The sequence below is a fragment of the Myotis myotis genome, unplaced genomic scaffold (genome assembly GCF_014108235.1).
Source record: "Myotis myotis isolate mMyoMyo1 unplaced genomic scaffold, mMyoMyo1.p scaffold_m19_p_1, whole genome shotgun sequence".
In the NCBI taxonomy this organism is placed as follows: domain Eukaryota; kingdom Metazoa; phylum Chordata; class Mammalia; order Chiroptera; family Vespertilionidae; genus Myotis; species Myotis myotis.
The window spans coordinates 217,379,280-217,389,733 of record NW_023416313.1 but is presented as its reverse complement, the minus strand read 5'-3'; the positions used below and the strand labels follow the sequence as shown (position 1 = coordinate 217,389,733).

Here is a 10,454-nt window from a genome sequence, read left to right as displayed (position 1 = left end):
GATTAGAGAAGCTGAATATCAGGCCTGGGACACTGTGATGTGTTGGAATTAGATTATCCTGAGGACCAGCCCACACTCCCCACATCAGGGCAAAGGTGACGTCTCCCTGGCTCTAAGCCTAGAATGAGAATGAGTCATCTGGTTCATTTGTCTCGCGAGGTTTTAAATCATCCAGGAAGGTGATTATATTTAGCCTGTGAGAGTCCTCAAAAGCCTCAGTACACACAGGACTTCCACCTCTGCTCTGCCTTCTCAGGCAATTACTTCCTACGGTAGGCAGGGTCTGGGAAGTGGGGAAGGGGAGGGAGCAACAGGCTCTTTGCTGCCATCCAGGGCTGCTGTGGCTGTGCTCAGAGGTGACTGTGCTCAGAGGTGACTGTGCTGGGAAGGGGTTTGAGCCCACATTTACCCTGAGACTTTGGAAACAACCAGTCTTGTTCCAATCCAGGTTACTCTCAAGCCCTAAGAATTAGACTGGGTAGGGGCAGTGGTTAGTGGACAATGATGAATAGAACCCTGGCGATCAGGGAGCCAGGCAAAGTCATTAACTTAAAAAGCTGGGGTCTGTGCAGATTTGAGGGATGTGCTGGAAGTGGCCCATAGACTGCTATAGAACAGAGGGCAGGGCTCAGGGCAATAGAGAGGTGCCCACATCCACACCCCAGTCCATTACAAGTCAGGCACAGCACTTGGGGTCTCACACTCTGTTTCTGTGCGACAGAAGGCTGTGCACCTTGTGTTCCCACACTGCAACCAAGATGTCAGATAAAGCCATAGAGAACGGAGAAGCGTTTGTGGCTGACGCCCTCCTGCAGGAGTCTCAGTGGGATGGTGAGTGCCCTGGGGAGGCTCTGGAGGGTGAGGTGACCCAGGGCTTGGGGTGCATGGCCCAGAGCAGAAGGGGTGTGAGCAAGTCTCTTCCCTCCTGGGCCCCAGCCTGCCCCTCTGTGAAGTGAGAGACCTGCCAGCTCTCAGTTGGTGGCCAGGTCTCCCTCTTGTTACAGGAAACCAGAGAAGAACCAAGCAATGCTTAGAGAGATGGAGTTACATTTATTATTATTATTATTATTATTATTATTATTATTATTATTATGCGTAGGCCCAGAGGAAAATGTCTCTCAAATTCTGGGCGAAGACACACAGAAAGTTTCCTATATTTATACCCTTTTACTCTCTTTGTCTACCAAATGGGGTTTTCCAGTTCCCTTTGCAAGTTCTTAAAGAGCCCCTACATGCTGGGGCTTTGAGACCTCAGCCAAAGGCTTGGCCTGGTGCCAGCACTGATAACTTCGTCTGGGGAAGGTTTGATGGCCTCTCTGAAATGGGAGTAGTCTTATTTTCCCTATTATTTAAGCCAGCAAGCATTTACAGAAGCCAAAATGCAGGGTTAAAATTTCACACAGCAGTTTTTATATAAGATGGATGCTTCACTCTGGCTCCTCCTTGGGCTCATCTCCAAGCATTCCCATCACCTGTCAGCACAGCTGCCACAGAGAACCCCTCCCCACATTGGAGTTGTTGGGAAATGGCGGAGGGTGCTGTGTGGGGTGTCTGGGCCTCATGCCCTCCTCAGGGGCCTGGGGCAGCAGCCTTTGGTCCCACATCTGCCGCCTTCAGTTTGCTCTTTTTCTGCTTCTTTTCCAGAGGAGGAAGAGGAAGACCCCTCCCAGCCATCCTCTGCTGGTTCTACTCCTGGGCGGCCACCAAAGGGACCCCCATCAGGACCCCCAATGTGGCCCAGAACTGATTCCACAGACCATCCCAAAAACAAAAAAAGGAATTTCTCCACTGCAGGTAACTGGTCCCTGGGCACTGAGGCCTCACCCCACCTCAGCTGTCAGCATTGAGGCCCATGTCCCTGGTGGGAAGCTCTACTACACCCAGATCGCCAGAAAAGGGACACAGTGTATGTGGGCAATGAAGCCAGTGATACTCTGAAGTCAGGGGGACTGCACTGCAGGTCCTGGCTCTGTGACTGACTTGTTGCTTGACCCCAGGCCAGATACATGCCCTCTGTAAACCTTGGTCAGTTTGTTTCTAAGTGCAGGGGTAGGATTTTGTCATTGGCTCGTCACAAAAGTCTGCTGCCCAGCTTCTAATCAGCCTGGTACATGCTCAGGCCTGGCTCTTTGCTGGTTAAAGTCCACTGCCGGTGGACCTATTGGTCCCACCACACCAAGGCCTGGGTAAGTTTCATTTCTCCTCTGTGCTCCTCCCTGCGTGTAACAGTTTTTCAGGTTCTTTTGTGCATTTGAAATTAAGTAGGGGACAAAAGGAAGATTGAAGAAAGCCGGACGGGGATTGGATTACAGGAAAGTTAACAGGATCATGTGCTCTCTTATGGATTAAAACCCCTTCCAGGGGTATTCTGGTATTTCAAAGGTGTTTTAACCTAGATGCACCACAACACTGGACAGGACTGGCATAAAACCTTTCACTAAAGAAGTTATAGGCCTGGGATGCGACTATCCACCATGACCTGCCCAGTTAGGAATGTATGTTCAGATCACCCTGTGAGGTTACTTGCCATAGAACCCCTTTTATTTGTCCACAGTGGAATCACACAGTATTTGTCTTTTTGTGATTCATTTATTTCCCTTAGCATAATGTCCCAAGGTTCATCCATGTGTCAGAATTTCCTTCTTTTCTAAGACTGAACAATATAAATATTCCATGGTATGTAGATACCACATTTTGTTTATCCATTCATCAACCTTTGGATATTTGGATTGCTTTTACCTTGTGGATATTGTAAATAACGCTGCTATGAACATGGGGTGCAGGTATCTATTCTAGACCCTGTTTTCAGGTCCTTAGGCTAATACCCAGAAGTGGGACTGCTGGATCATATGGAACTCTATTTTAGTTGTTTGAGGAGCCTCCATACTGTTTTCCATAGGTGAGGGAAATATTGATTGGCGGCCTCTGTGCAGTGCCAGCATGGCCAAGGGTGAACCTGAAAAGTGGTGGTGAAGGATTAAAGAAGACAGACAAAGAGAATATAGCTGGTGCTTGTCGGATCTCCCATGCCTGGATGGGGACACAGAAAAGATCCAGCCGGCAAGCTGAGGCTTTATTTTATAGTCAGAGATAAACAAGGTAGTGGTCAACATAGTTACAATGTTCTTGTGAGTTTCACTTGTTTTGGCAGCACTTGCTGCATCTCCCCCAGCCCATTAGCTACCTTGGAAGGATCTAGGGAGCGCTATAAGGTGAGGCTTAAATATGCTAGGAGAGCTGTACCCTCTAAGCTGGGACTTGTTTGTGGCTCTGCCATAGATCAATCTGAGGCTTAACCCTATAGCCACTCCCTATAGGCCTCCCATACATGCCCAAACTGGAGGTCGAACCCAAAATCTAAGTACATGTCCTGACCTGGAATTGAATCCGCAGGATGGTGTACAGGAGTACACTCAACCAGCTGAGCCACCCAGCTGGACTCTTTGCCCATTTTTTTAAATTGGGTTATTTGTGTATTTTGTTTTCATAGGAATTCATTATATATTCTGAATATGAACTCCTTATCAGATATATGATTTGGGAATATTTCCTCCCATTCTGTAGATTGCTTTTCCACTCTGTTCGTTGTGTGCTGTCATAGTGACTTAGGGCTGCTATAACAAAATGCCCCAGACTGCTGGCTCATAAACAACACAAACTTAGTTCTCACAGTTCTAGAGGGTGGGACGCCCAAGATCAAGGCACCGGCAGATGAGCGTCTGGGGAGACCCCACTTCCTAGACAACCAGATTTTGCTGTAACTTCACATGGAGAAAGGAATGAAGGGGCTCTCTGGGGCCTCTTATATAAGGGGCCCAACCATGAGGGCTCTGGGAGTAGGTCTGGGCTGGACATATCAATTTGTATGCCATCAGAATGCAGGTGGTCTTGAAAGGCATGGGCTGGGTGAGGCACCCAAGGGCTGGAGCCAAAGCAGAGAAGAGGTCTCAGGACTGAGCCCTGGACATGCCACTGTCAGAGATCAGGGAGAGAAGAGGGGAGAGGAAGGAAGGGGAGGCAGGTATGGTAGGAAGAGAAGTGAGGATGGTTCCTGAAGGCCAGGTGAGGAAATGCTCCTAGCCCATCATAAACACACCAAGTGGCTTAAAACAACAGAAATGGACTCTCCCACAGTCCTGGAGGCTGGAAGTCCCCAATCAGGGTGTCCACAGGGTCATGCTTCTTCTGAAGGCTCGAGGGGAGGACCTGTCCCATGCCTCTTCTCGCTTCTGGAGGCTGCCAGACATCCTGGATGCATCACCCCAGTTTGTCTCCATCCTCACATGGCCTTATGTCCAGGTGCCAACACTGTGCAACTGCCTCCCTCTCAATGTCGAACATGATTTCAAGCAGCTTTGCTATAAGGAGTGCATCAAGGTCAGGTGGCAACTAGAAGATGTGGTCCAGAGGGAGAGGATGCCTTTGTTTCTCAGGTGGCGGGTGGTAGAGCCTGGTTGGATCTCTTGGGAATGGTCCTGGACAGAGGGAGACGTTGATGATGCAGGAGCACGGGAGAACACTGAAGGAGCACGTCCTAGAATTGGAGAGAGCAGGGCCCAGAGCCCAGGTGGCCAGGAGCCTGAGCTGCTCAGCTCAGCACAGAAGCAGGACAGCAAGAGGAATGAGGGGCAGACTTGGTGAAGGAAGGGAGTCTACGGAAGCTCTCTTCTGGCTGCCTTCGTTTAATGAGTTAAATAGGAAGTAGGGAACCAGGCAATCTACAGGTTTGAAGATTGGGGAGAAGTTGTAAATTCTGGGTGTTCTCAGAGTGGGGCGAGTGAAGAGAACAGGAAACTTGGTGGAGTGCAGCCCAAGAGAGGAAGAGGAGGGGAGAGAGTTAAGGGTCTGCAAGGGGCACGTGTGGTGGGTACGTGTGGAATCTACATGGGTGAGGAGGGCACGGAAGACATGGGATGAATGAGGGACAGCGATGGAGGTTATATTGTGTCCCTCCCAAAAGCGGGTGGAGTCTTTTCAAGGTGTTGCCCTTCCTGGTCTGGAGCCCCTCAGAGCTCTGGGCATCCTCCCCACTCCGCATGCTCAGTAACTCCGACCTGTGGGAGCACAGGCAGGGGCTGCTCTCTCCTCTGATCCCGGCTCCAGAGCCCCCTTCCCACTGTGGGTGGCAGCGGGAAGGGCAGGGGGAGGCCAGCGTGCTGCACTCACGTGCATTGTTTTTGTTTCCAGGCATGGTTGGTGGAGCCGTGGCTGGAGGAGGTGAGTCTGTCTGAGAAGGAGGTCAAGACCCCATCAGGCCCTGGGCCTCTGGGAGCCACCTCCCGTGACCCAGCCCAGGATGCCCTGGAGCCCCATGGTGTGGGTGGGCAAGGGTGAGTGGGCAGGGGACAGAGGTGGAGTACCAGAGGTGAACCTTAGAATGCAGGAACCAAAGGGAAGCCATGAACACACCCAAGTCCCAGCTCAGCTTCTCCCAGGTGTAAACCTGTGGTCCTGGGCGAACCATTCCATCTGTCTGAGCCCAGGCTTCCTCCCAGAAGGTAGGGCTGTCGGGAATGTGGAAGCAGAGCTGTGTCTGGTTCCCAGGAGCTGCTTTGGACACCCTGGTAGCTCCTCCAATGAGCCCAGGGGTTAGCTATGCTGTAGAGCAGTGTCCTCCAATACAGTGGCCAGAATTAAAGAAAATAAAAACGTTTGTCACACTAGCCACACCTCGATGCTCAATAGCCATGTGGCTACAGTACTGGACGGAGCAGATACAGAACATGTTCATTGTTGAATGTTCTGTGACTGCACTGCTCTGAAGCTATAAGACGGGGTGGGGGGGCACCCCACACACACTGCAGGGCACTGAGGGGCAGAGGGCAGGAGCCCCCACCCCATCACCTCTTCAGAAGAGCAGCTCTGATGTCATCTGCTGACCCTGTGCTGGGGGAGGCAGGGGGGAACACTTTTTCCTACCAAAGGGGAAGCTTGAAGGCCACTGCTTATTTTGACTTAATTTAGTTTCCACAAGGGCAACTCGGGCCCAGGAGGGCTGTGAGCCTCCCAGGTGTCAGCGAAACAGAAGCCTGAAGAGTCCTGGGATCCAGTCCACTAGCTGTGTCACACCTACGGCCTTCCCTCGTGTTTAGTGCCTGTCCCTGCTCTGTGACTCTCACAAGAGCAGAGCAGACCCCAAGGTCACGCCCCAGGAAGATGACAGGGAGACCTGAAGGAGCCTGTCCCATGGGGCCAACCTCAAACGCTTCTTCCCGCAGTGCTGCTCGTGGGTGCTGCGCCCGTGGTGCTGGGAGCCATGGGCTTCACCAGCGCAGGCATCGCTGCCTCCTCCATAGCTGCCAAGATGATGTCAGCAGCTGCCATTGCCAATGGGGGCGGAGTTGCTGCCGGTGGCCTGGTGGCCACTCTACAGTCAGCAGGTAGGTGTCCTGAGCAAGAGTGAGGAATGAAGGGGAGGATCGGGGCCAGGATGGGATTCAGCCCAGGCCTAAGCCTGAGGGAGGGCCTGTCCTCTCCCTCTAGTCACCTGGTCCTCAGTCCCTGGTCCTTTGTCTCCCCTCTGCTGTCCCCTCTTTTGGTTTGGGGTGGGTGGGTCCAGGGGTACAACCCAGCAGATATGCATTCCCACCCAACCCTACAAAACCTGGGCAGGTCTCCCCTCCCCCCCCACCAACTTCTAGACTCCAGCCTCGACTAGAAGGTGCGGTGCCTGTTGTTTCTCACAAGGTCTGCCCTGTCTGTCACTGATGGACTCACCACCAGAGTTCATGCCTCCTCTTTGGGCAGCCGCTCCCCAGAGCAGACATCCTAAGGTTTTAGGAAGTAGAGGAGGGAGCAGGAGTGGGATGCTGGGGCCTCTGGCCACCCGAGGTTCCGTGGGATCTCTGACCACCCTCCCTGGCTGCTAGGGCACCCTGTGCCCCTGTGGTTTCACCCTCTCTTCTTCCCCAGGGGCAGCTGGACTCTCCGTGTCATCCAATATCCTCCTGGGCTTGACTGGGTCATCTATTGGGGGCTGGCTGGGGTCTAAAACAAATAAACCCTCTTCCTCCGAGAATGGTTCAGATAAGGATGGGAAATAAAGAGGAGATGCTGTGACCTTCGCCTGGTGCCCGTGCTGCATTTCGTGGACAGGGTGGGGCGAGCTAGCGGGAACTCTGTAGGAATGAGCACGATACCTCCGCCACTGGAAGCCAGGTCAGTACTGTCACTCACTTGTGAGCCTGAGCAGCTCAGGTCTCCCCTCTGAGCCTCAGTTTGCTGCTCTTCAGATGGGGACATGGACCAAGTGTCTTCGAAGATCTCAGCCAGAGCCTCCTTAATGGCCAAGACGATGTCAGCATCTGCCGTTGCCAATGGGGCGGAGTTGCTGCCGGAGGCCTGGTGGCTACTGTATTGCGCAGCAGGTCCTGGCCCTGGGACTGGCTTGCATGACCCCAAGCCCATCACATGACCTCTCCGGACCTTGATCAGTTTGTTTCTGAGTGCCCGGTCTCTACTTCCATCCTTCTGACCGTGGTCCTGTGCAGCCCCTCCCATGGGTCCAGTGCAGGCGCAGGCATGGGCTCACTCTAACCCACACAGGCCCCTTCCTTTCAGCCCAGCCTACCAGGCAGTGCCCTTGCTGTGCTGGAGGCAGCCTGTGCTGGCTTGTGAGAGCCCATTGATCAGTGTTTCCAGGGACTTGCCAAGCCAGGTGTTAAACTCAGCCATGGCTATAAGTTAACTTATGTGAACCTGTGATTAAATAATTTATATTAAAAACAAAGGTAATACCCTGGCCAGTGTCGCTCAGTGGGTTGGGCATTGTCTTGTGCACCAAAAGGTCACCAGTTCCATTCCCAGTCAGGGCACAAGCTCAGGTTGTGGGTTTGGTCCCTGGTAGAGGTGTGTTCTACAGGCAACTGATCAATTTCTCTCTCACATTGATCTCTTTCCCCATTCCTCTTTCTAAAATAAGTAAAAACATATTTAAAAATAAACTTAATAAATACTCCAAACTTGCCCCTTGTAATTGTTTTCCTGTTACCTATGCTCTTGGGTTATTCATACCTATGGTACCTGCGTGGAGGTGATATGATAGAACAGGTGGCACCGCACCTCTAGTCCCATCTTGGTGCGTAGGGACAACAGGTTGGCAGCTTGAAATCAGCTGTAGTGAAAATATTGACACCGAGGAAATTGGCAAATGTTACCAAATCTGGGCTTGATTTGTTTTCTTCAGTGTCTAGACATAAGAGTGATGGAGAAAATGTTAAAAGTCAAGATTAAACTTAAAAGTATGTTTTGGGTGAATATTGTGATATGTACATTGTATCTCTGGTTTTTAAAAAAATGTCTGTAGGCATTACAATACAAATACAGTATAAGAATTTGAGGGACTTGGGCTGCCATTGAGAAAAGGACTACCTGATTGAGTGAGGTTCTCATAGACACCTTCAGCTCGCTTTACTTGACAGCATAAAAGAAAACATCGCCGAAACCAGTTTGGCTCAGTGGATAGAGCGTCAGCCTGCAGACTGAAGGGTCCCAGGTTCGATTCCGGTCAAGGGCATGTACCTGGGTTGCGGGCACATCCCCAGTAGGAGATGTGCAGGAGGCGGCTGATCGATGTTTCTCTCTCATCGATGTTTCTAACTATCTTTCTCCCTTCCTCTCTGTAAAAAATCAATAAAATATATTTAAAAAAAAAAAAGAAAGAAAGAAAACATCATCCAACATTCACGTTGGAACCACACTCATCTGTCAGTCGAGGGCAAGCATAGGTGGGCTATCAATACACCTGTTTGGCAAAATCAATGAGAGCTTTCTAAGGGAATCAATGAGCTGTGTGCATACATGTGTATATACATGTGTATGTATGTGTGTTGTGCATACAGATAAACATAGTGCCTCCTCTCTCTCTGGTTGGTTGATAAACATTTGGCTGGATGCTTCCTTCCCAAGGTTTGGCCAACGTTTTCTAATTTTCTCACCTTGCTGTTCTCCCAGGGAGAGCCCCTCTGGTGCCACAGGCGATCCCACCCTCTCTGCAGGCAGACCTCGGCCCTGAGCTGTCACTTGGATATTTCCCACCCCCCAGATCACAGAGCTCTCAGGCCAGGGTAGAGGTGCATCTCTGGAGCTCAGTGGGGTATGGTTTGGGATGCCCCCTCAGCAATGGGACCACATGGTACTGCCTAGGGGGGCCCACCACCTGGGTTGGCTGAGTATGTGAGCGAGACATCAGAGTTGGAAGCAGCTGAGGGAGTGATGGATAGGACACGGGGAAGAGAGAGGGGGATGCCCAGCATGGTCTGGGGGAAGGGGACAGAGGTGATGAGAAGATGAACAAAGACGCTTTGGTGGGGGGAGGATGGTGAATCATGTGCTGAGCATTTTGAGTTGGAGGTGTCTTTGGGACATAAAAGCTGGAAACAGATCTGGAGGTTCCCAGGAGAGGCTGGGGCTTGAGGTGTTTCGAGCATTCTGGGAAGATTGCAATGAAAGTGGCGGATGTGTATGAGCTTGTTTTGGGCTGGAGGGTGGGGGTGATAGAGGGCTGGGTGCACCCTGAAGTGACCCATGAAGAAGCTAGACCGCAAAGAAATGGTGTAGCTAGTGTGGAGGCTGAGGGAGGGAAGGTTCAAAAAGGAAGGTCACCCAGGGTGAATGCCAAGAGTTTGCATGGGGCTGAAAAGTTGAGGGACACAGACAGACCAGCTGATAAGCCCCTGCCAAGACCCAGGGAATGGGGTGTGTATGGGACCTGTGATGAGAACAGTCATCTAAGATGGAGTGGGAAGATTCCACAGACATTCTCAGGTTCAGGGGACCTATCAAATGTGGGATATGGAGAGAGGTGGGGTCCAGCCTGCACCACAGGCTTTTGGCTTCTGTGATTGACTGCTGGTCTGCTTGAATAATTAGGGAGCCCAGAGGAGCCAGGGAGAGTGGAGGAAGCCTGTAGCCTGGACAGGGGATCTAAGGCAGACGACCTCAGGCTTGAAGCTTAGGAGTGGAGCTTCAGACCTAGGGGAACAGGTGGTCAACCCTGCAGAGGGGGCCTGGAGGGAGCTACCTCCATGGTGGAAGCATTCAATGAGTGTTTGTGGAAGGAATGAGTGAGTGACAGAGCGACTGGCAAGTGTGAGCCCTGTCCCAGAGGAGAATCATGGGACAGAGGCTGAGAGCTCCAAGGGGTGACTGGCCAGTGTCAGAGCCTGCAAAAGCCAAAGGTGCAGGGAGGAGGCCTGCAGGTGGTGCTGCTAGTTTGGCTCAAAGCATTGGGGAGGGCAGCTAGGCTGAGTGGGCAGCTCCCACAGTTGCAGGACCTCAGGAAAGAATGGGGAAGGAGGCCAGAGGAGGCACCTTACAGGAGAGGGCTGGTGAGGAAGGAAGGGGACATGCAGGAGACAGCTGGACAGAACACCATTAGATTAGGTCAGGAGGGGATCTCTACATGCCTTCCTCCCTGCCTTCTTCTTCTGACACTTCCTGGTTGAGTAGGCTTG

General features: G+C 51.8%; 1 protein-coding gene across 2 annotated transcripts; it reads left to right on the top strand.

Annotated features, from left to right (window-relative positions):
* The first annotated feature begins 147 nt into the window (after nucleotides 1-147).
* Nucleotides 148-7,064, top strand: LOC118659620 (interferon alpha-inducible protein 27-like protein 1). Of its 2 annotated transcripts, none has more exons than XM_036315858.1 (6): nucleotides 148-272; nucleotides 722-831; nucleotides 1,645-1,794; nucleotides 5,188-5,217; nucleotides 6,219-6,380; nucleotides 6,913-7,064. In XM_036315858.1, exons 2-6 carry the CDS (start codon nucleotides 759-761, stop codon nucleotides 7,041-7,043), a joined length of 546 nt encoding a protein of 181 aa, XP_036171751.1. In that variant the 5' UTR covers nucleotides 148-272; nucleotides 722-758; the 3' UTR covers nucleotides 7,044-7,064. The 2 variants fall into 2 exon arrangements, with proteins under 2 accessions (XP_036171751.1, XP_036171760.1); XM_036315867.1 differs by having other exon boundaries at nucleotides 154-272; nucleotides 725-831.
* The last annotated feature ends 3,390 nt before the right edge of the window (nucleotides 7,065-10,454 follow it).

Excerpts from the sequence above, each read along its gene's own strand:
- LOC118659620 (XM_036315858.1), top strand. The coding sequence starts at position 759 with ATGTCAGATAAAGCCATAGAGAACGGAGAAGCGTTTGTGGCTGACGCC. Across the intron at positions 832-1,644 it reads GCAGGAGTCTCAGTGGGATG|AGGAGGAAGAGGAAGACCCC; the intron begins GTGAGTGCCCTG and ends CTTCTTTTCCAG. Across the intron at positions 1,795-5,187 it reads AAGGAATTTCTCCACTGCAG|GCATGGTTGGTGGAGCCGTG; the intron begins GTAACTGGTCCC and ends TTTTGTTTCCAG.